The sequence below is a fragment of the Galeopterus variegatus genome, unplaced genomic scaffold (genome assembly GCF_000696425.1).
Source record: "Galeopterus variegatus unplaced genomic scaffold, G_variegatus-3.0.2 Scaffold1317, whole genome shotgun sequence".
NCBI lineage: Eukaryota > Metazoa > Chordata > Mammalia > Dermoptera > Cynocephalidae > Galeopterus > Galeopterus variegatus.
Window position 1 is genome coordinate 391,209 of NW_007727428.1, and position 22,034 is coordinate 413,242.

Below are 22,034 nucleotides of genomic sequence, written 5' to 3' on the forward strand. Positions count from 1 at the left end.
CGAGGGTTCGGATCCCACATACAGACCGGTTCCCGCTCACTGGCTGAGCGAGGTGCGGGAGCGACACCGAGGGTTGCGATCCCGTTGCTGGTCCCCGGTCCGGTACGGGGGCAACACTGAGGGTTGCGATCCGTTGCCAGACACGGAAAAAGACAAAAGACAAAAAAAAAAAAAATGTGTATGGTAAGTAGTAGTTCTTTTCTTGATATGCATTTCTTTTCACTTATATTTAGCCTATTCTTTATGTTGCCCAAGAATGAGGAAGCTAATTTAAAATGCAATTGCTTCTGAAAGCCAGGATGTGACTGTAATGACAAAACATTGGTTATCATTCTTCCCTATGACAAGACGCACAGTAGGCCAGGGTGGTTCGTGACTTGCCCTGGTGAGCAGAGCCTGAATGTAAAGACTTAGGGCTTCTTAAATAATCAATTAAACCCTTTTATGTTTGAGCCATTTTAATAACACTTTTAAACACAGTTTTCAGAGTGGTCAAAACTGAGTAATACAGGTACATTTTTTTTTTCCTGTGGAATATGATGAAAGCTTTTTGAAGGCATCCTTCACATGTAAATATATCAGAAATATGAAATAGGATGCTGTTGCTTTCCCCTCTCATTTCAAGTAAAAAATCAGATTATAGCAACATCATATTGGAAAGAAATATTACATTGTCACATTCCTTTATGGAACTATGGTGTCACCTCAAAAGATGCTGGTGTCACTCTGTCCACTTAGAAACAAGATTTTATGAAGTATATTATGTGTCAGAATTTGTTTCCCTTATGATGTATATAGAAATAATTCATAGAATCTCTGAGCATTTTCATTATACAGTATGCTTTATTCCCAACTGTTTTCCATATACCTTATTAGTACCTCTTTGGATATATTTCAAGATCTTCCAGTCAATTCATCATCCATTTATTCAATTCATATTCCTGTGCTGCTGAATATGTTGGTTGTGGACTACTGTTGGCACAACTGAGTTTATAGTTGGCAGACCTGAAATATATATCAACTATTTTCCTTTCCTTCTAACTCAGAGACCATTTGCTAGTTTTTGTCTATCTCATTGTGCTCTCTTCCCAGCCCAGATCATAAATAACATTTTATTTAGAAACTTCTTTTCATATATTCATCAAATATCACAGCCAAAAGAAGACTCTATGGACTGTCCAGTTCAGCAGTTTGCACTGCGAGTGGGATGGTAGTGTGCATTGTGCAAGCAAAGTGTTCTCTGGCCAGATAAATGTGGGAGACTGGGGGCTAAACAAAGCCTAAAAGGCCTCTTAACTGTGAGGCTCCTCCAAATGTAGGATAGGGAATGTACCAACTCCTAAATTTATTTGACCACAGAAACCATTTCTCACTATTCTTCTTGCAAGGCTGGTATTCTAAGCAGGGCATGTTGGATAACACTGATCTAGAACCTCATTTTATAAACAAGTTGCCTCTGAGAAGTTGAGTGACTCACCCAAAACCTCACAGCTATTTGGTGGAAAAATCTAAGATCAGAACCTATTTTGTCTGCTTCTGACCCAGACAACTGGGCATTCCATGGCCATGAACATCCTGCTGTCTCTTCCTTTATGCATTTGCATGTGAGAGTCCTAGAGTGGGAGCTAATTGCAGTTACTGCCATCCTGCTATTTTCTTTAGCTCCCATACCTTTGGCTCTAAGTAAGGACCTACGAACCCCAGTGATATCTGTTCCAGTAGAACTAAGAAACTTGAGGAGATTAGGCTGATTCTGTTTCCTTCTGGACAGTCAATTCAAAGTTTACCATAATCATTATTCTTTCCATTAGAAGAAAATAAGTTTAAGAAATATCCACAACTAGAAAGATCACTGTCAGTCAATAAATTCATTGGACAGATATTTATACATGGCACATACTATTCCAGGTACTTTCGAAAATAGCAGTGATCAACAAAACCCTTGCCCTCATGAAGTTAAAATCCAATGAAGAAAATGAGACAATAAACAAGGATCAGAGGTTGGTAAGTGCTCTGGAGAAAAATAATATGGGCTAAGAGGGATAGAGAGTACTGGCAAGAGGGTGGGATTGGGGTTGCAGTTTTATACAGGTGGTAAAGATGTTTTACTATCAATGTGACATTTGAGCAGAGACATGAGTGTATTAGTCCTTTTATGTTGCTTGTAACAGAATACCTGAAACTGGGTAGCTTATAAAGTAGTGAAATCTATTTCTTACAGTTTTGGAGGCTGGGAAGTCTATGGTCCAGGGGGTGCATTTGGTGAGGGACTTCTTGGTGGTGATTCTCCACAGCAATGCAGGGTGCTACGTAGTGAGAGATGACCCAAGCAAGAGAGCTAACCTTCTCACTTGCTGTCCTTATAAGGCCATCAGAACCACGCCTATTAAACCATCAATCCATTACTCCATGAATGGATCAATCACGAGGGGCCCCACCTTTCAAATATGGTAATTGCATTTCTGACCCTCTTAACACTGTTACAATGGGGTCAAGACTCCAACACATGAACCTTTGGGGGACATATTTAACCCACAGCAATGAGGAATGATAAGTTTGAGAAGAACATTCCAGGGAGTGGGATTAGCATGTTACAGGAATGCATGAAGGTCATAGTGGCTGAAGCTGAAGGAGCATGTGGGGAGAGTGGTAGGGACCAGCTCATGTTGGGCTGTACGCCATTATAAGGACTTTGGCTTACTTTGGGTGACAAGGACAGCCACTGGAAGGTTTTACATAGAGAAGTAGCATCGTCTGATTTCTGTTTTAAAAGGCTCAATCTTGCTACTCTGTGGGAGATGTGACAGATTGAGCTCCTGGGAAGCAGACTCTGAGATGGAGATTAGCATGCAGGAAGCTTGTTAGGGAGTGCTCTCAGGAGCAATACCTGTGGGAGATGGGAAGGAGGCAGGATGGGGCAGAAGGAGGCAGGATTGGGTGGAAGGAGGAACTGGGCTGCAGTGTGGTCTCTAAGCCTAACTGACCTCATGAGGAGCTCTGAAACTGGGATTGCTCTTCAGAGCTGCCCCAAATTGGAGTGAGGGTGCCAGGCCCTTCTATGAGGCATCAGCCAGCCCTTGGATACCCCTGAGAAAGGGAGTGACTTTGGGCAAAGAGCTGAGAGGAGCTCCTGGTGAGAACTGAGAGCTGAAGACAGTTACAGCCCTCCCAGCAGCTGGGAATAAGTTTTTCAGCTTGCAGGGGGGTATGTACAGTTTATCAGAGCATCCACTATAGGAGGCAAAGTGCACGCAAGGAGACTAGCTAGGAGGCAATGATTCAGGAAGGAGATGATGGTAGGCTCTGCTGTGAGGATGTTAGAAGTAGAAGTAGTGAAATATATTCATTTTGAAGGGAAAGCCATCAGGAAATACTGATATATCAATGGCATATTTTGAGAAACAAAGAAAAAATCCATATAAACTCATGATTTTCAGCCTAAGCAACTAGAAATAAATAGATATTATTCTGAGTGGGGAAAATTTTGAGTGATGAGGAACAGCTTCAGTAGAAATGCAATTAATTCAGTTTCAGATGTATTGATTTTCAGATGCCTATTGAGATATCGAAGTGAAGATGCTAGTTGTATAGGTGAAACTATCCAGGGAAGCCATCCAGGCTGGGGAAATAAATTTGGAACTCATTTGCATATAACCACTATTTGAAGTTAAGGAGATGATCAGCCAGAAGTAACTCCTAGACTACGTGAAAGCTTAAGGGTCAGATGGCACAAAGCAGACAGAGGAGTGTCCAGGGGACAGGAAGAGGACCAGGAAGAGATGATATGCCAGAAGCCAAATTAAGAACGTGATTTAACCAGGAGAGACTGAACTACATGCACTTATTACTGATGAATAAATGTTTCTTTTCATTGTCTCAGTTCCTCTTTAAATTCTACTGTTTAGAGCTTTTTCATTTCTTCTGAGTATCTAATTATGTCAAATGATCTCACTTAAATATTAGATTTTCTTTAGTGCTTTGAAGCTTCTGGTTTACATTAATTAAGGATGGCTACTAACACCCTTTTAACTAGGAGGATATACCCCAAGGAGAAGAGAATCTATAAGCAGTAATAAGAGAAGTAGAATCAATCCAGATGAGGCCAAACTTAGGCTGCGCTTGTATCTCAGGTAACTTTGAAGAGATGTCAGGATTCACTTCAAATATTGTACACCCAATTCTGAGCCTGTGATTTGAGATGGCCCTGATTGGGATTCTGGAATAATCTATTGCACAGGAGACAGGGATCCAAACTCCCAGTGGCTCTCATGTTCAGAGGAAAACACCACCCAGGCCTGAAACAGATTAAGTGTCCTAATTTTGGTCACCAGAAACAGGAGCTAAGAGTATAGAAGCTAAGAGTAAAATCTCTCTGGGAGCAGCCTGAGACCATTTCCCCACACAGCCTTCATTCAGAGCATGTCGCTTTCACTCTCCTCCAACTTGGCTCACCGCTGGTGTCACTTGTGCAGGTGTATCCTCTATGAGACTGTAAGCCATATTGAGAACAGGACCCAAGTCCTCTTTATCTTTATGTCTTCCAGAGCTCAGAATAGTGCCTGGCATTCAATAGATGTTTATTAAGATAAATAAGTGGGACTTCTAGTACTTTCTGTTGTCAAGCACGCAGCATAAGAACAGACAAATGGATATCTGAATAGCCTTGGCAGCTAGATCTGTTTAATCACTTACATATTTCTTGGCAAACTTTTGTGTACTAATCTATTTTTTTCTCAAATTTGTTTTCCATGTCAAGAAGAGAGACTGTTTGTTCTAGATTATTTATTTTAAAAGTAGTATCTTCAAAGTCTTTTGTCTTGAAGGTATCGAAGTAATATATGTTTTGAAAGAAGTGAGGGATGCTTGCTTTAGCCATCAATAATGCCAGTTTTAAAGAGAATTTTGGATTGTGTTCATCTGTTGCAAACCTTGACAAACCTTAGTTTCTTCTGGAAAAAGATTACTCAACACAGCAGTCTGTGTTCCTTAGGGAGAGAGATCATTAAAAGTTTGTGTTTATAAAATGCTTAAGGGTCTTGGGCAGACCCTACATGACTTTACTTGTCTATAAGAAAAGTGGCTGTAATTGGAGGATAGACTTCCCTCTCCTCTGCACCCCAAGTAATTTATATACTTTCTTTGTCATTCAAGACTAGGACTTGTTTTTTGTTTTGTTTTGTTTTTTGACCAAGTGCCATTACTTTCTATTCAAATATGAATGGTTTCTATAGAAATTACCCGAAATATGTGTGCTCTTTGAGGCTATATGTAGTTACTAACCAGATGGCTGAAGCAAACTGTTACAGTGCATGACCATCACGTGTTTTTATTTTAAGTAAAGATTATGACTTTTATCATAATGAGAAATAGTCTATAACACCAATGATTATTAGTTAATATAACAAGGGAAAGAAATGATTAAAGTTGCCAATAATATGCAGAGAAAAATATCCAAATAATGGATTCATTTAGTTGGTTCTCAAATGATTCAAGGAAGAATGTGAGGAGGGAAAAAGGGGCTGAAATATTTCCTCTTTCAAATTTGATTGTACTAACTTGCCTAAATATTGCTTTACAATTGGGAGAGGGAATGAGAGAAAGAAAAGGTCAGAGGGGACAGAACAGAGTGAGGTATAGGAAAAGAGCTTCATATTTATTTGAATACACTCAGAATAAATTGATTGGACCACTGACAAAGGTCTGGACTGTCACTTCTCCTTGGGGGGCCACACTAGAACACTGAGATGAGTGATCTCTAAGATTTATTGAGGCTGCTCTTCAGTGTTTCATTTCATACATATGTATTTATTCATACATATGTATATCGATTCCTATTTCTCACTGAAAACACCTTTATTCAAGATCTTTGATAATCTAGATTTAACCTGATTTTCTAGTCTTATTTGCCTTTATTTTCATTTATGTTACTTATCAAACTGAAAAACAACAGTACCAATGGGAGTAACATACATTATGTGCCCGGCACAGAGCTAAAGGCTTCACATGCTGAATTTAATTGTAATCCTCACAGGAGCTCCATGAAATAAGTACTATTCTTATCCTCATTTCACAGGTGAGAGGACTGAGTCTTTGAGAGGTTCAGTAACTTGTTGGAGTTTTCACAGCCAGTGAATGATCCTACTCCAGGGTCCCGTGCTTTATAACTGCACCTGCTTCTTCTTGCTCTTGCTGTTATGATAGGTGCCTTCAGTGAAGTTTGTCCCTCTGCTTGAAGTAAATGCTATTCCATCCCATCTTCATAAGCCCCATCCCCCAATTCTTCTAAGTGCAAATGCCACCTTCTTGAATTACTCCACTTAAGGTGGTTGTAATCTCGCTGCAGTCTGAAATTCCTCTAAATCTTGGCTACTCTAAGTGTCACAGACCAGCAGCTGGGCATCACCTGGGAGCTTCTTGGAAATGCAGAATCTGGGAACTCTCCCCAGATTTCCTCATTAAAAATCGTGTTTTAATAAGATCCCCAGGTGCTTTATGTGTGCAATAAAGTTTGAGAAGAACTGCAGTATGGAACATTTTCTTCTTTCCTTTTTTCACTTTGTCTCTCTATTATTTGTATACCTGTTTTATATTCTCAGTTGAACTGTAAGCTTTTTTGAGGGAAGGAGGTTATTATATTTTCTTTGGGGTACCATAAATAAGCATAACATAAAAGAAGGCACATAGTTTGTTTAGTGATGTAAAATTCTAGGTCAAAATATACTCTGCTGTTTGGAATAGTTTTTATCACCATGCTAGTAGAATCACTTTTAAAACAATCATTTTATTCATCCACAAATTCGGGCTTTTGGTGATGTTGAAATTGTTAAGAGGTTTAATCTAGGTCCCTAAAATAAAACCTTCATTCCTTTTCATACCTTTGTTCTATACGAAGCCGTTTGGACACATCTCTCACTGCCAAAACACAAATATAGATGTCACAGATTTGGAGAAAAATCAATGTTTAGAAAATAGAAATACTGAAAGCTGAAGACTCTAAACAGTTTCTCATGTTAAGTTTTGAGGCTTGTTTTTCTGCCATTAGGATACTCACTGTCTTCAAGGAAACTTGGAATGGAATTTTGTTTTGACAATTATTTGATTCCAAGCTTTATTCTAGAGCTAATTTTTTAACAGCAAAACTTCAGTCACTACAGATGCTCCTGTAATTTAGACACCAAGGACTGATAATTAAAGTTATAGATTTTTGGAAATGATAACTGTGTGTTTTCTAATTCTATATTTAAACTCAGCGTTTGCATGTATTTGTACCTCTAAATGTTCACTGTGAGTGTGACCAAATGATCATTGAGATTGGCAGATGCCAGGGCCCTTCAATCAGCTCCTCATTGCTGCACATTCTGGCTCCTCCCTTCCTTTCACAGAATATATAATTGGAATAAATGCTTGAAAGGAAAAGCGGGCGAACACATGTAGGTGGCAATTTTTCACTTCTACTGATTCCATTTCAGCAGTCAGTATGACCTCTCATGAAGTTTCAAATCTAAAAATGGTCAAAAACATAAATCTACTCTTTGGAGTTGACAAAACTCTCTAATTCAGAGAGGATTCTGCTTTACCTCTTTTTAGAATTCTTTTTTTCTGTGTGAGTGTGTGTGTGTTGTTTTAGTAAGAGGCTCCCTTCCCACCTCAGTCGTTGGTTTGCTCGCTCCTTATGTGATGAATCAATGCTTCCAGAACAGGGGCTTCTGAGTGACTGCGGGAACAATTACTTCCAAATGAACTCGTGCATCTTAGCAGGGAGCATTCAGACCACAGCCCAGGTAAAAGAAAGTCTTTGCTTAATGCTTTCAATAACTTTTAAAAGCAAGTGTACTGTTCTCATGGTGGTTGCTGCAAGAGAGTGTGAGGGAGAGGTACCCGGGTGCAGATAAATTTGTCTGTGTATCAAAATGAATTGTTATCTACAGTTTGAGGAAAGGGCAAGCAGATCAAAGCAGAACTGCTCAATGGGCAAAGAAAATGCTCAGGATAGCCTTGGCACAGCGTTAATGCTAAGATTCCCTGTGATGCCTTTTCTCAATAGGAGTTTTGTGGCCATCTGTGAGTGTGGGTGTCAACATTGGAAGACAGGGAACTTTTAGGGAAATGTAAGTGAGGAAGGCATTATAGCCTGAAACCGAGCAAAGGCGCAGTTAGCCTGAATGGCACAGGGGAAAACAATTTCTCGAATTATTAGGCTGTCTGGTGAGAAGGTGACAACCTTAGAGATTGTGAGCGTTTCAAAGCACATTTAGGAAAAGATTTTAATTCTTTCAGCTCTTATTTCTATTATCGAAATAGTTTCCCAAGGATAGGAATTAGGATGTTTAAATGGCATTGACAACTGAAAATGTTAATTGACAATTAACAAGTGCAATGCTATTAACATGCATCTGCTTCTGCTTTGTGTAGAAAATAATTTTTCATCACCGTAGCAATTCATTTTTGGGCTCCACTGGAATTTGGCCACTACAGTGTGCAGCAAACAGCCAATTTTTAAATTTTCTTTCCTGAACAAAGAATTCAACAGTCTACTGGCTAACTGTGCCTCTTCATCTGAATGTTGCATAGTATGATTAGTGTAATTTCAAATCCTTATCCAACTGAAATCCTTTGCAATTAAATATTAGGTTTTTGGTAAGAGAAGAGGATGCTAGATAAAGGCAGTAAAAAGAGCCCCATGCTAACATTGTACTGCTAGCTTAAAAGCAAATACCAAATGATTGCTCTTTTTATGATTGTTCTTCTGAGGGGATATGTATGAGAAGGAATTTATCCCTGATCTTTTTCCTCTCCAACAGTAACCCAGGAAGATGAATAAGTCTTTAGTCCTCTTAGATTTTCCATTTTTATGTTTCCTGGAATGACATTATGTATTGGTTCAACTAAAATAAAAAATTGTTCTACTACAGTGGTAAAGAAATTTTATGTAGGATACAAATATTTCTGTTGGAAAATATAGCAATAAAGTAGAAGGAAATAATTTTACTTATCAGCTGCCTTCATTGTCAGCATGAAGTTATGTTTAGAAAATCCTTTGAGGGTATGGTTGTAACAGCACACCTTATTCATTTAAGCATCAGTTTTTATCCATACTTTGTTTTCATTTTCTTCACTAAAATTATAGCTATCAATCTTTAAAAAGTCTATAGTTTGTGATAGAACAATTGTGGAGCTCTGTTTGTAGTTTAGAGATTTAATTAGCATTGAATTATACGAATTGTGTAAGGCATTTGGAGAAGTAAATTTTGTCATTGTATATGCTTGAAAAGGTAAAGCTACTTATTGCTTATAATGGTTATATGATTTAATAATCATAGGTGGCATCAGTAATCATAATGAAGCCTTACATCAGTATTTGCATTTCACTTGGGTGGAACCTAAGATAGACCTATAGTCATCGTGTGGGAAGATAAGGACAGACCTACCTACAGAACCCGGGGACAGGGTCACAATTTCACCTCTTCTTCCTTGACTGTACTAAAGAATTATCTTTATTTCCTGCCCAAATAAAATTCTAGGATAGATCATGTGAATTACCCCCAGTGATTTCCTTGCCAAAACCATTCTTCATTCCATCATGATATTGATGAGATTACTGAAGTAAAGGAATCATCCTAGAAAATAATATATCTAGAAAGTCTGCTGTATTAAGTATTGCTGATCAGACTAGTGGGGTCTCAAAATCTCACAAGGATCTAATGTTCCTTCCTCAAAGAAAAGTAGTGATTTGTTATTTTCTGATGATGAGCTGCCACCTGGGAATTATGACATGACTTGCACTGAGGAAATAATGGCAAATCTCTTTAAAGACAGACAAGAATATTAAATAATAAAAGTTGGCTAAGAAGGGTTTGTCTGTGTATTTTATATGCCCTAAAGAATATGCATTGGGGCCGGCCCGTGGCTCACTTGGGAGTGTGCGGTGCTGATAACACCAAGGCCATGGGTTCAGATCATATATAATGATGGCCAGGTAGCTCACTGGCTGAGCATGGTGCTGACAACACCAAGCCAGGGGTTAAGATCCCCTTACCAGTCATCTTAAAAAAAAAAAAAAAAAAAAAAAAAAAAAAAAATATGCATTGTTTCTACAAGAAATAAGTTACCAGAAAGTCATACCCTGTAAATAAGTGGTCTAGAGTTAGTTCATTAGGCCTTCCTAAAACTTGGGTGAAATCTTTTACAAGGATATGTAGTTCTTCTTTTGATTTTATGCTCAGAAAGCAAACCTGTAATTAATAATGTAGTGTCTCATGTTGCATGTTTCAAGGACCCGTCCGACCCCAGCTCCACATTTATTCAAGATTTGCCACCATGTTCTCAGTTTCTCTCTCCAGCCTAGTCTTGCCTGGCTTTTCTTTTCACAAGGACAGTCCTGTCAACATTCTCATCTCACAGTTCCTTGACCTTCACAAGCTCAGTATCCTTCCTCTCAGATATTCAGTCTCAAAGCTAAAACCCACACTCCATAATCATCTAAAATTTCCATACTTCTAATTATTAAACTCTAAATATACCCTATTGTGACCCCAGCCATTCTCTTCAGTAGTCACCACTGCATCAAATCTGTTTTCTGAGCCATAGAGACCTTTAATCTCTTGAACTTGACAGTCCTTCTTACCTACACACACTGAACTCCATGGTTAATCATTTGCTCTACTCTTACAAGTGCCCTTAATTTCCTTATGTTCACAGCATCCTGCTGTCAAACTCACCTCCAAACATCAACTCTACAAATGTTACATTGTGTAATGCTGAATATACTAATTATCCTAATTTGAGCATCACATATTGCACACAGGTATTGACTAATATTCAGCATGGTACCCCACAGATATGTAAAAACAATTACATTTCAATTAAAAAAAAAAGAAAAAAAAAGCTATAATTCACTTTCTCTTTTCCTATGATAGGCAGTTCAATATCCCTCTAGAGACTATCAAATGTCCAAGCAAATTGCCTCACTACAAATTTATTGATTTACATTTGGGCTGGGCCTTCAGTATAGTCTGTCAGTCCTTTTGTTTCTGGTCAGGCCTCTTTCTTACTGCTGTCAATAATATTCCAACCTTTTCTATTTTCTTTAAAACCTCCAGGCCATCTTTACTAGATCTTCTTCAGCCCTGGATAACTAAATATTAGAGTCTGTAGGGTTTAGGCTTGGATCTCTTCTTTTTCTATTTATGTTTACTCTCTTGGTGATCTCATTTAGTCTCATGGTTTTAAATACCAGGTTAATAACCCTAAAAATTTTATCTCCAGCACAGACTTTCCTTTAAACTCGACTTTCATACCTGTATTTCCACTTGAGTGCATTTTGAGAATATCAAATTTGAGCATTATTCTTTATGTGTGCGTGTGTGGGGGGGGGTGGATTTAATTAAACTATTTATTTATTTATATTAAAACATAACTGATTATACATATCTATGGGGTACAGAATTGAATATCAATACCTGTGTGCAATATGTGATGCTCAGATCAGGATAATTAGTATACTTGACATTACACAATGTAACCATCTTTATTCTCATACCAGCTTTAACTGTTGTCTTCCTCATTTCAGTGAATAATGTCTCGTTTCTTGCAGTTATTCAGGGCAAAAAATTTTGTACTCATCTTGACTCTTGTCTATTTTTTATACTCTACCTCCAATATTTCAGCAGATTCTAAGTTTTTCCTTTAAAATATAGCCAGAGTCTTCATACTTCTTACCACTATCACTACAGCAACTCAAGTTCAACCCACAATTTTCTCTCCAAAATGGTTATTGCAGTAGCCATATAGTGAGTCTTCATAGCACTCATGGAAATACTATATATTTCCTATATTTATTCTTTTACCGTTTGTCTCCCTCCACTCAAATGTAAACTCCATGAGGGTATGGATTTTTGTTCACTCTTATAGCCCCAATCCCTGAAATAAGTGCCTAATATTTAGTAGGCATTTAAGAAGATCTTAGTGAATAAAAAGAATTAGAAGTCAAAGTGTTCAAGTGAGGATTGCTTTTAGTAGGAGCACAGTAGTAGGACTGAAGACCATGGAAAAGGGCAGAGATGAAGGGGGAAGTAGATATGATGTTGGGGGGTTTCTCTTCTGATTGCTTTGATTATCAGTAAAATGGGAAATAAAGTCATCAGCTCAGAGTGAGAATGGGGAAGAAGATGTCAGGGTTTTGAAGAAAAGGAAAAAGGTGTGAAAGTTTTCTAGGCCAAGGGAGAGTGATGGGTCATGGAAGTATAGTTTTGTGGGGCAGCATTGAAGAGTCTGCTTGCGTCTCAGTTAGAAATCTGAAGTGAGACCAGTAAGCATGGTTGTGTGATTTCCCCCAGCTGTGGTGCAGGAATAGAGTAAGTAGGTGGTTAGATTTAGTGAAGATCGTGATTTACCCAAATTAGATGATGATGTCAAGAGAGGGCAAGGAATTTGAGGGGAATCCAAGGGAGTAATTGTGGTCAACTTGGTTTTTGCAGCTGGTTAAGAAGATGAATGTGGGAAAACATAATGTTGGAAGGATCAAGTAGATTTTAATCCCAGTGGGGTGTAAGAAATGTTGAAGTCACAATACTAGAGGGAGTGGTATGGAGAGACAGGAAGTGGTGGACAGAGAATGAAAAAACTGAAATTATGGAAGGTTTGCAGCTATTGGTCTAGGCTAGGGATGTGAAAGGCAAGGTCAAGGAAACACAGTATTAGAAAAATTACCTATTGGGATATAATATTGGATATTATGAAAAGCATAGTGTTAGAGAGAGTGGCATTGAGCCAGGAACTAAATCTTCATGGAAAGAAGGGTGGGTGTGGGCATGTGACTTCAGTTTGGGTGTGGGCATGTGACTTCACCTGGGAGAGGTAGTGAATGGTTTAGAGTGGTGATATGATATTAAATGCTGGAACTTTTTAGGTGAGAGAGAACAGTTTGGAAGCAGTAAAGAGGAACAAGGAGAACACTTATCCTACGTCCAGGCCTAGAGTCATCTGGAGAGAACCATGTTTAGTAGAACGGGAAGGTGAAGGGAATATTTAGAGAAGTTAAAGATATGGTGTGAATTTTTATAATGGTTGACTGAATTCCCAGTAGCATACTGTAGAAAGGTTTCAAGGGGTGGAGCAGGGTGCTAGATGGGAACAAAACTCAGGATGGGCGTGGCATCCAGGGACTGAGGAATGACTCGGAGGCCTGGGTTTCTCATGGGCACTGACCTGAACTAGGTTGAAGGGCATGCCCATAAGGTCATACAGTCTGCAGGATACAGAAAGGAGGTGCCGCCTGAAGGGAGAGGAGAGTGGGGGTCTCGCCAGGGCATATCAGATTTCTCCTGGCAGAGGCTTAGAGATGGCAGAGGGGCAGGCAGTGTTACTCTGACTAGATGGGGATGATTTTATCATAAAAACTGATTGTATTTAGGCATTTTTCCATAACCTTCCTACTCTTATCACTTTTGCAGTCCACCACATTCATGGACTTTTCTACATCTTTAGTTCCTTTTCTCTGGTCTCAAAGGAGACCATGTTCCCTCTCCTATTTCCTTATATTATTTTGCCTGCTTCCTCTAGGATCTTGCTCCCCTTCCCTTCTCTAATGGCTCCACATCCCCCAGTCCATAAATATGCTCAAGTCTACTCTATTATGAGACCCACAAAACCACCTCGTTGACTCTACTTCCCTCCCTAACTACTCTCAACTTCTTTCTTCACTTCTCATCCAAGCTTCTTGAAATAGAAGTCTACAGTACCAGCTTCTCTTTCTCCATACCCAACTTAGTCCTCAACCTATTGATTTTGTCTTTCTGTTCTTGTCTCTACCCGTGTGACTTTTTTTTTTTCCTTTTTGTCTTTTTTTGTGACCGGTAACGGGATCGCAACCCTCGGTGTCATGCCCGTACTGCGACCGGCAACGGGATCGCAACCCTTGGTGTCGCGCCCGCACTGCACTCAACCAGTAAGCGGACCAGTCTCTATATGGGATCCGAACCCTCGGCGGGAGCGCCCCCGCGCTCCCAAGTGCCGCACTCTACCGAGTGCACCGCCGGGTCGGCCCCCATGTGACTTTTAAAACCAGATTTATCTATCTAAAATTCTAATAAGGCCATGTCGTTCCTCAATCGACAATGCTTTACTGGTTCCCTGTTGTCAACAGGACTCAGTCCAAGCTTGACGCACACCCACTGCTGCTGCTTTCCATGCTTTCTTTCACTAATATGATTTTCTCAGCCTGGGGTATCCTTATCCTCCTCTTCACCTGGACCTAAATTTCAGGTGTTTCCTTTTATGGAGCTTGCAGTTTGGGTAGGCACCCCTCATCACGTTTCCCTAGTGTTCTGTGCATATCCCTTTTCTACTTGTGAAAAGTCTACTGACTATTTTCCTGTTCACCATTGTTTCCCTTGGTCCTGAGTGCCTGTCCCACATCAAGTACTTAATAAAATTATTTTTGAATGAAATAAGAATAAATGAAAGAGAAGGTATATCCATAAGAGCAGGCATGGACATTCTGATAGGCATGCTTTCAATTTTAAATTCATATTATAACTATTTTGTTAATGGTAATTGTTGGAATTTCCTTGCATGCTTGTTGAACATGAGTCAATAAATTGAACCTGCTAACCCAGGGTTAAATGTATAAAAGTCAATTTTGAATCTGAGACAAGATGCTGTGTTTTTGATGACCCCACTGAGGTAGAGATGCCCTGGAAGGTTCCAGCTGATCAGCTTGATTAACTACTGTTTTATCGCCATCCCCTTCAACAGGATCTTCCTGGAGCTGTATTGCTTTCTCTGGTAAATGGTATCATAAAAAAGGTTCTGATACACTGTGACTATTTTTACAGCTGTTGTCTTTGGCAGCCCTACAGATGATTCCCGGATGATAGGCAATTTATCAAAATAAATGAGATAAGTATCATGATATATAGAAAATAAAGACAAGATAAACCTTTGACAAGACTGCAAGTTTAATTTATTACTATCTCATAGGTCTCTCCTGGTGATTCGGAAGCCAAACCTCTGATCTTCACATTTGTCCCCACTGTCAGAAGACTACCAACCCACACTCAGTTGGCTGACACCTCTAAATTCCTTGTTAAAATTCCTGAAGAACCAAGTGATAAGAGTCCAGACACTGTAAATAGGGTAGGATTACTTTTATTACTTTTTATTTCAGGCTATTATATTAAATTGTCCATAGTAATGACTTGGAAATTCGTATCAATGTTTATTTCCATGCTTAAAGTGAAATTATTGTGAAATCTAGGGTTTACTAAAAATATAATTATGTTATAGAAACCTAACTCTTATCAAATCCCAGGTTCTCTCTATTGCATTAGTCTCAACTCTTTTGAGTTGACATTCTATTATTTGCTATTCACATGACAAATTCTGCCTCCTGGCACCTTCTCCCAAATATATCTTAAGAAAATAAAAACAAAATTGAAAAGTGCTTAAATTGAACTTAAAGAAAATACAAGATAAAATGGTGAAATGTTATTATTTTAGAGTTAATAAATTAGCAACATTAAAAAAAGCCACACCCAACGTGGGGGCAGTGGTGGAAATATTGGCATGTTCAGACCTTACCGCTAGTTTTGTAAATTTTTACAATTTTGTGAAAGACCCTTATCTACAATCATAAAAGTGGTCATAACATTTCAAAGATGTAATTCTAGGGACATGTATCCCAAGGAAAGGGTACAAGAGAAGAAAAATTTTATATGGGAAAATAATTAGGATAAAATGAAAACAGCCTATTATCTAACAGAGAAAAATTGTGAATATGATAATATATCACCTTGAAAAAGTTATAATTATGGTGATTATGTCATTTCATGGAAAATGTTAACCTTATAATATTAGGTGATAAGATAGGCTATAAAATTGTATTCATACCCTAATTATACCTATATAATATGTGACCAAACCTAGAAGTAAAATTAAAACAAAAAAACCTTGAAAATGACTGTGTTAAAATTACAAAATTTTCGGTAAAATTTTTCCTCTCTTTAAAGTGTATTTTAACATTGTTTCATTATAAATAAAATGTGACTGGGGGAAATTTGTGTTATTCTTGAGACAACGGGGAAGGGATAAAATAATCAGATTCACCTTGTCTATAAAAACATCTGTTGGAGGATACTTCCAAAAGTTTGTGAAAAAATTAAACGCAAAGATAATGAGTCCTTCCGTGAACTTTTTGAAGGTTCCTTGGAGCTAGAAAGTAGTAATATATCTCTGATCCAGCGTTTTCAATGTTGATGTCTTATTTGAAAGACTAATGGGGCCAAATTATCTCAGAGAATGTTATATAAGGTATTTCTGGGAAGTTTCTTCCTAACAGTACTGAACAATATTTTCATGGGATCCTTTGCTAGAGTCTATGAATGGTATGAGACTGTAGCTATATGAACCAGGCTTGGTTTCAAACTTCTAAAGCTTCCTGAGATGATACTATTTATCTGCTGATGGCAATGATATATATACAACCAAATCTTGAAAAGATTAAAGATTTTTCTATTTTTTAAAAAGTTCAATATTAGAATAAGGTAATTCCTTGTTCACTTATATACTTATCAACTAAACATATGCTATATGCTCTTGGTGCTTGGGTTCCATGTGAATAAGGACAATCACATGGCTTATTTGTTATTGAGAAGGCAGACAAAGAAAAAAATGAAAAAATGAAAAGTATATAATAAAATCTCAGGTAGTGATAAATGCCATGAAAAAAATACATCAGAGTAAATAGATAAAGAAAGGAAAATCCTAGCTAGAGGCAATTTGTGTGTTATCCTGACTATATCATCACCCACTGAATAGTGTGGGATGAATGTATAAAATCAACTCCTTAGTTTAATTGTATGTAATCAATGGTTTGACTCCTATCTTCACACATATAACACATAAAACATATTAGCATATGTTAAGTTGACCACCATAGTTGAAATTCTTAGTTTATTTTAGTTTGTTCAGTGGCTTAACTTTTTATTTCAAAATAATTTTCGCCTAACAGAAAATTATAGAGAAAAGAATAGTAACCATAATATATTTATTACAACAAGGAAATTGACATTAGGTCCTGTAAACACAACCTTAGTGTACATAGCTATTATTTTAGAAACAGAAGTTTGGTAGCTTGAAAAAGCTATCTTAGTTTGGTCTTATAAATCTTCCATATATACATAGAAAATTGGTTGAGAAAATATTTAAAGTTACAAATCCAAAATAAAATAACATAGTGAAGAATACTTGGTATGAAAAATAACCACCTCTTTTTGGTGTCCCATTTATGAGTTTTTCCCAATTAGTTTAGATTGTCTTGCCTGACTATCTATGCACTTTGTTTCAATTTTATTTTTCCTCTCAGATTTTTAGAGAGATATTACAAATCCAAAATAAAATAACATAGTGAAGAATACTTGGTATTAAAAATAACCACCTCTTTTTGGTGTCCCATTTATGAGTTTTTCCCAATTAGTTTAGATTGTTTTGCCTGACTATCTATGCACTTTGTTTCAATTTTATTTTTCCTCTCAGATTTTTAGAGAGATTTATATTATTTCAGAACCTTTCAATGGCATCTCCTTCCCCCTCTGGTTGTAAATGGTATATGGATTGCTTGACCACTAACTAATCCCTTGACCAATATCCATTTGTTTCATGAATGTCTTCATGGAAAACATGGCTCACTCTCTCTTTAAAAAAAAAAAAATCATATTATGGTTTACTAGAAAGCAGTTAGGTTTGCATGTTGATTCTGAACCCTAAGTTGTTTGGGCTTGGGTCAGGACAAACAGGTGGGCTAGTAAAAGTAAACTATTCATTTCAACCCAATCTCTTAGTCCGATCTATTTTTTTAAATATGCTCTATAAAACTCTTTAAAAGCAGATTAAGCTTTTCACTGTACATGCAAAAAAGCAAAAATAAAACAAAACAAAAACAAAAAAATTATCAAACTAATGTCAACACTTTTATCTCTCTACATCTGTTACAGTCTAATTCCGATGACTACTTGACCTTGAATGCTGGAAGACAAGAGAGAGACCAAGGGACATTGACTTCAGAGGTCAGTGGAAAGATTTCACAAGAAAGGGGATTTAAAGAAAGTGAACCTCAAGGAATGCAGCAAAGTGACCTCTTCAAAGCTGAGTATGTCCTTATTGTGGACTCTGAAGGGGAAGATGAAGCTACAAGCAAAAAAGGTGAACAAGGCCCCTCGGGGGAGACAAGCACTGCAGTTGTCCGACCCAAGTCTCTAGCAATCTCCTCCAGTCTGGTCTCTGATGTGGTGCGTCCCAAAACACGGGGGGCTGAACCCAAGGCCTCATCACATCCTGAAATAGCTCATGCGATGGGCCCTCAGCAAAAGCATGGGCAGGTAGGTTTTGCCTTCTTGCCATAAGAGAAAAAAGTTGTGTTTGCATACCCTTTGTTGTGGGATGTCTACAAAGGAATTCCTATTTAAGGCATACAAAACTCTCAAAGAAAAATATATTGAAAAACCTAAATCCCAAGTTTATAAATCATCACATACATAGTGTAAACTAGGTAATAAGTTTGTAAACTGAAAAGGATTATACAATTATACAATGAATTGGCTGAAGAGAAAATGTAACACATTTAGCTGGAATGGATTTGGGAGAATATTACCTCTTCTGAACAATTTTGCAGAAGGTTGACATTGGGAGTTTCTTCAGTTGAAAGAGTGATTGATGAGCTGGGTGCCTTAAAAAGCATATTGAAGACATGGGAAAGATACAGTCAGGTTACATTAATCAACACATGGCTTTTAAACTAGTAAAAGGGTAGCAAAAGGATAAACTAGAAAATAAGAGTGTGTAAGGAAAAAGATTTTCCCTTGCGTGTATTAAGGAAAATATCTATTGTGATTGTGGAAGCCACCAGCAAGGAGCTGACCTCAGTGAAGTGGGGAGAATATCCCACCCCAAAACTTAGCAGCAAGATTAAATGGTTCCTTTTAGGTGGAGAGCCTATGGTGTAATAGACCCACATCTGTGATGGCAGCAAAGAACAGGCTGGATAGGGAGGGGTTTTGAAGGGAAAAAAATAGAAAGATTTTGCCACTGACTGGCTATTTGGTATAATAAAAATATAAGATGACTTTGACAAGGCGTAGTTAGAATGTTAGGAATGGAGAATCTGGCCTTGAGAGTTGGTACTGCATATGGAGCGCTCATTCCCGGACAATGAGCATGGTGCTGAAATGCCCTGTTTAGGATTTACTAGATCAGGCATTTGCAAGCAATGCAAAGTAGTTTGAAGGACATTTTTATTGGTGCATTGGTCTTTTTGTGCTACTAGAACTTATGCATAATGGTAGAGCAGGCATTTTATTTTTGATGCCATCCCATGTTTATTTCTGCAGCTTTCACTGACTCCCTGATGCTGTTTTTTTTTTTTTTTTTTTTTTTTTTTTTTTGTTTGACCCTACTCAGTTTCAAGACTGTATTATTCAAGGCTTAACTGAAACTGGTACTGATTTGGAAGCAGTAGCTAAGTTTCTTGATGCTTCTGGAGCAAAACTTGATTACCGCCGATATGCAGAAACACTCTTTGACATTCTGGTGGCTGGTGGAATGCTGGGTAAGTGAGTTTTGTGGGCTTAATAATTTTGACCAATTAATTATGGAGAATCCACAATGTGAACTACTTGACGAACCTATCAAAAGGGGTTGGGTTGTTTTTTTTTTGTTTTTTTTTTTTTATCACCTTCAAGCATCCACTATCATATATTGCCTTTTGGTAATGGAAGACTTACACTCTGGTACTCCCTTCCTCATCCCCCACATAGGTCTACTGGACTAAAATTCTTATTTCTTAAGTTTATTCTAAGCTAGGTATTGAAATAAAACATTATAATCGTATAATTTTGGTATTCTCAATAAGCTGTGATAGGCTTAAAACATTCTTTTTTTTGCCTTAGGACCTCAGGAAGATGATGGAATGAATAACCAAGTTGGGGATGTGGGGATTTCCATTGTCAGTGGAGGGTAGTTTTATGTGACCCCCATGAGAAGAACATGTAGGTGTGATGATACCAAATATAAATAAAGAAAAATATTATTAATAAATACATTTTGGGGTTTTTGACTTACTCTTTTCCAAAACTGATAGATTTCTTCCCCTGAACTGGACATTTATTTTTATTTTCATGTGGCCATATATATATAAGTCAAACTAGAGGTTGATGCATACTTTGGAATCTTTTTTCCAAAAACATTATTTAGGAGTAAGTTATAGTTCATGTTTCCAAAGCTCCAAATAAAAAGGCAAAGCTCAATGTAATTTATTAGTTGTGGCTAAAAATTATGTTTACCAGTAACAGAGGAATACTGGATCCTGAAATACTCAGGAACGGCCATTGTTTCTGTTTCCATTTCCTATAATAATCCATTGAGTCATGAAATAAAAATAAGATGACTGTTATCACAATGTAAATTAAACAGAAATGACCAGAGCACCAAAGAAAGTAGTTTAGGCAATTTAATACAGGCAGTAATAGAACTCTAATGTAAAAAGTCTGAAAAGTATTCCATGATTGACCTACTTGATTTCAACAACATCAATTTTTCAATCAGAAATGCAGTCAGTTAAGTGAATTGTTAGCTAGTCTACGTGGTAAAAATGAATCCAGGTACAGAATTGTTTGTAAGTTAGCACTAGGGGTGAGCCAGCCACTCCTAAGACATCCTGGAAAAGATCTTGTTTTTAGTCTGGTCTTCAATCTGTTTGTAAGCTAGACTGGATGTCCTTTTCCATCTGCATCTTGTCCCTCTCTTCTTCAACTCTTTTGAACTAACACCGAAGCACCCACTCACACCTTTCCATCCCTGAGCCCCCTGTGAACTTTCTTCCCCAGATGCATCTCCATTTTGGCCTAGGCTACTTGATACTCTAAGCTCAGCTCAAGTAGCACCTCTACTTACAGACATTCTCTTTGAAGAGGAGTTAGTTCTCTCCTCTTCCTTCGTTGCAATTTTCTTTATTGTTTCATAGCTTTTTTTGAAAATCTCCATTATAATTCATTTTCACCCTGTTGTAATAAATGATTTTATCTTTCTTCCTCACTAGATTAAAAATAATTTGAAATCAAGATTTGTCTCTGTTCATTTCTGTATCCCAGCACCACTGCACTGCTTTGCACATAAGAGGGGTTCAGTAAGGTGTGTTAAAATAATAAATACTCAAAAATGTACATTCTGCTCATCCTTGAGGTCCTTGTTCAGACATTGACTCTTTCATGAAGTCTGCTTTGGTTCCCTCAGTGAAAGTAAACTCTCCTTCAATATAAATCTGGTAGGTTTTTTTTTTGGTACCTATTTTATAATTATTACATTCCAGTGTGTATATTATAACTATTGAGGTACATGCCTTATCTCCACTAACAAATTGTAAAGTCTTTAAAGGTAAAGCTCATGTTAAATTCATTTTTATTAAATACTTTGTTCCCCAAAGTAGTTAGTATATTATCTTGAACATAGTCAATATAAATATTGGGTTGAATGCATATATGTCTTCAAATATTTTCTTTGAAGTGGCTTGTTTACATAAAATTAAATTATGTTAAAATATTTCTAAATAAGTTAAGAGTAAGTTAAAAGTAAAGATGGAATATAAAATAAGCAATTGAATCAAAATCCTCTTAAATAAAATTCAGAAAAAAGAGAAGAATATTCATGTAGAAATCCAAGAATTGTCTTATCTATGGATGATATTAGAGTTGAAAGAGATTAACACACACACAACACACAGAATGATTTGTCTGAAAGACAGATGATAAAGCTTGGGGTTAAGGTAGTGACAGTGGGAATAAAAAGAAAACCTATGGGGTAGAATTAGCTGGACTTGTTCATTGATAGTATCTGGGGAAAATTAAGCATAAAGTTTATAACCAAGAAAATTGATGAATGTTGGCATCATTAATTGAGGAAGGAATAACAGGTCTTGGGAGGGGAGAAGAAGGGGTTCGGCATCTGGTGTTGAATGATGATGTGTCTGCATGATGATATTTAGAAAG

General features: G+C 37.4%; 1 protein-coding gene across 3 annotated transcripts in view; it reads left to right on the plus strand.

Moving 5' to 3' along the window:
* Positions 1–21,110, plus strand: part of LOC103593296 (muscular LMNA-interacting protein-like) — a 131,241-nt gene extending 110,131 nt beyond the window's left edge. The window contains exons 1-4 of one of the 3 annotated variants that reach the window (XM_008576253.1): positions 7,638–7,781; positions 14,980–15,135; positions 17,991–18,374; positions 19,941–21,110. In XM_008576253.1, coding sequence (XP_008574475.1) covers positions 7,686–7,781; positions 14,980–15,135; positions 17,991–18,374; positions 19,941–19,964 — 660 coding nt within the window. In that variant the 5' untranslated portion in view covers positions 7,638–7,685 and the 3' untranslated portion in view covers positions 19,965–21,110. Of the gene's footprint in view, positions 1–7,637; positions 7,782–14,979; positions 15,136–17,990; positions 18,375–19,940 lie in introns of those variants that run through there. The other 2 variants (XM_008576254.1, XM_008576255.1) reach the window with 2 other exon arrangements.
* The last annotated feature ends 924 nt before the right edge of the window (positions 21,111–22,034 follow it).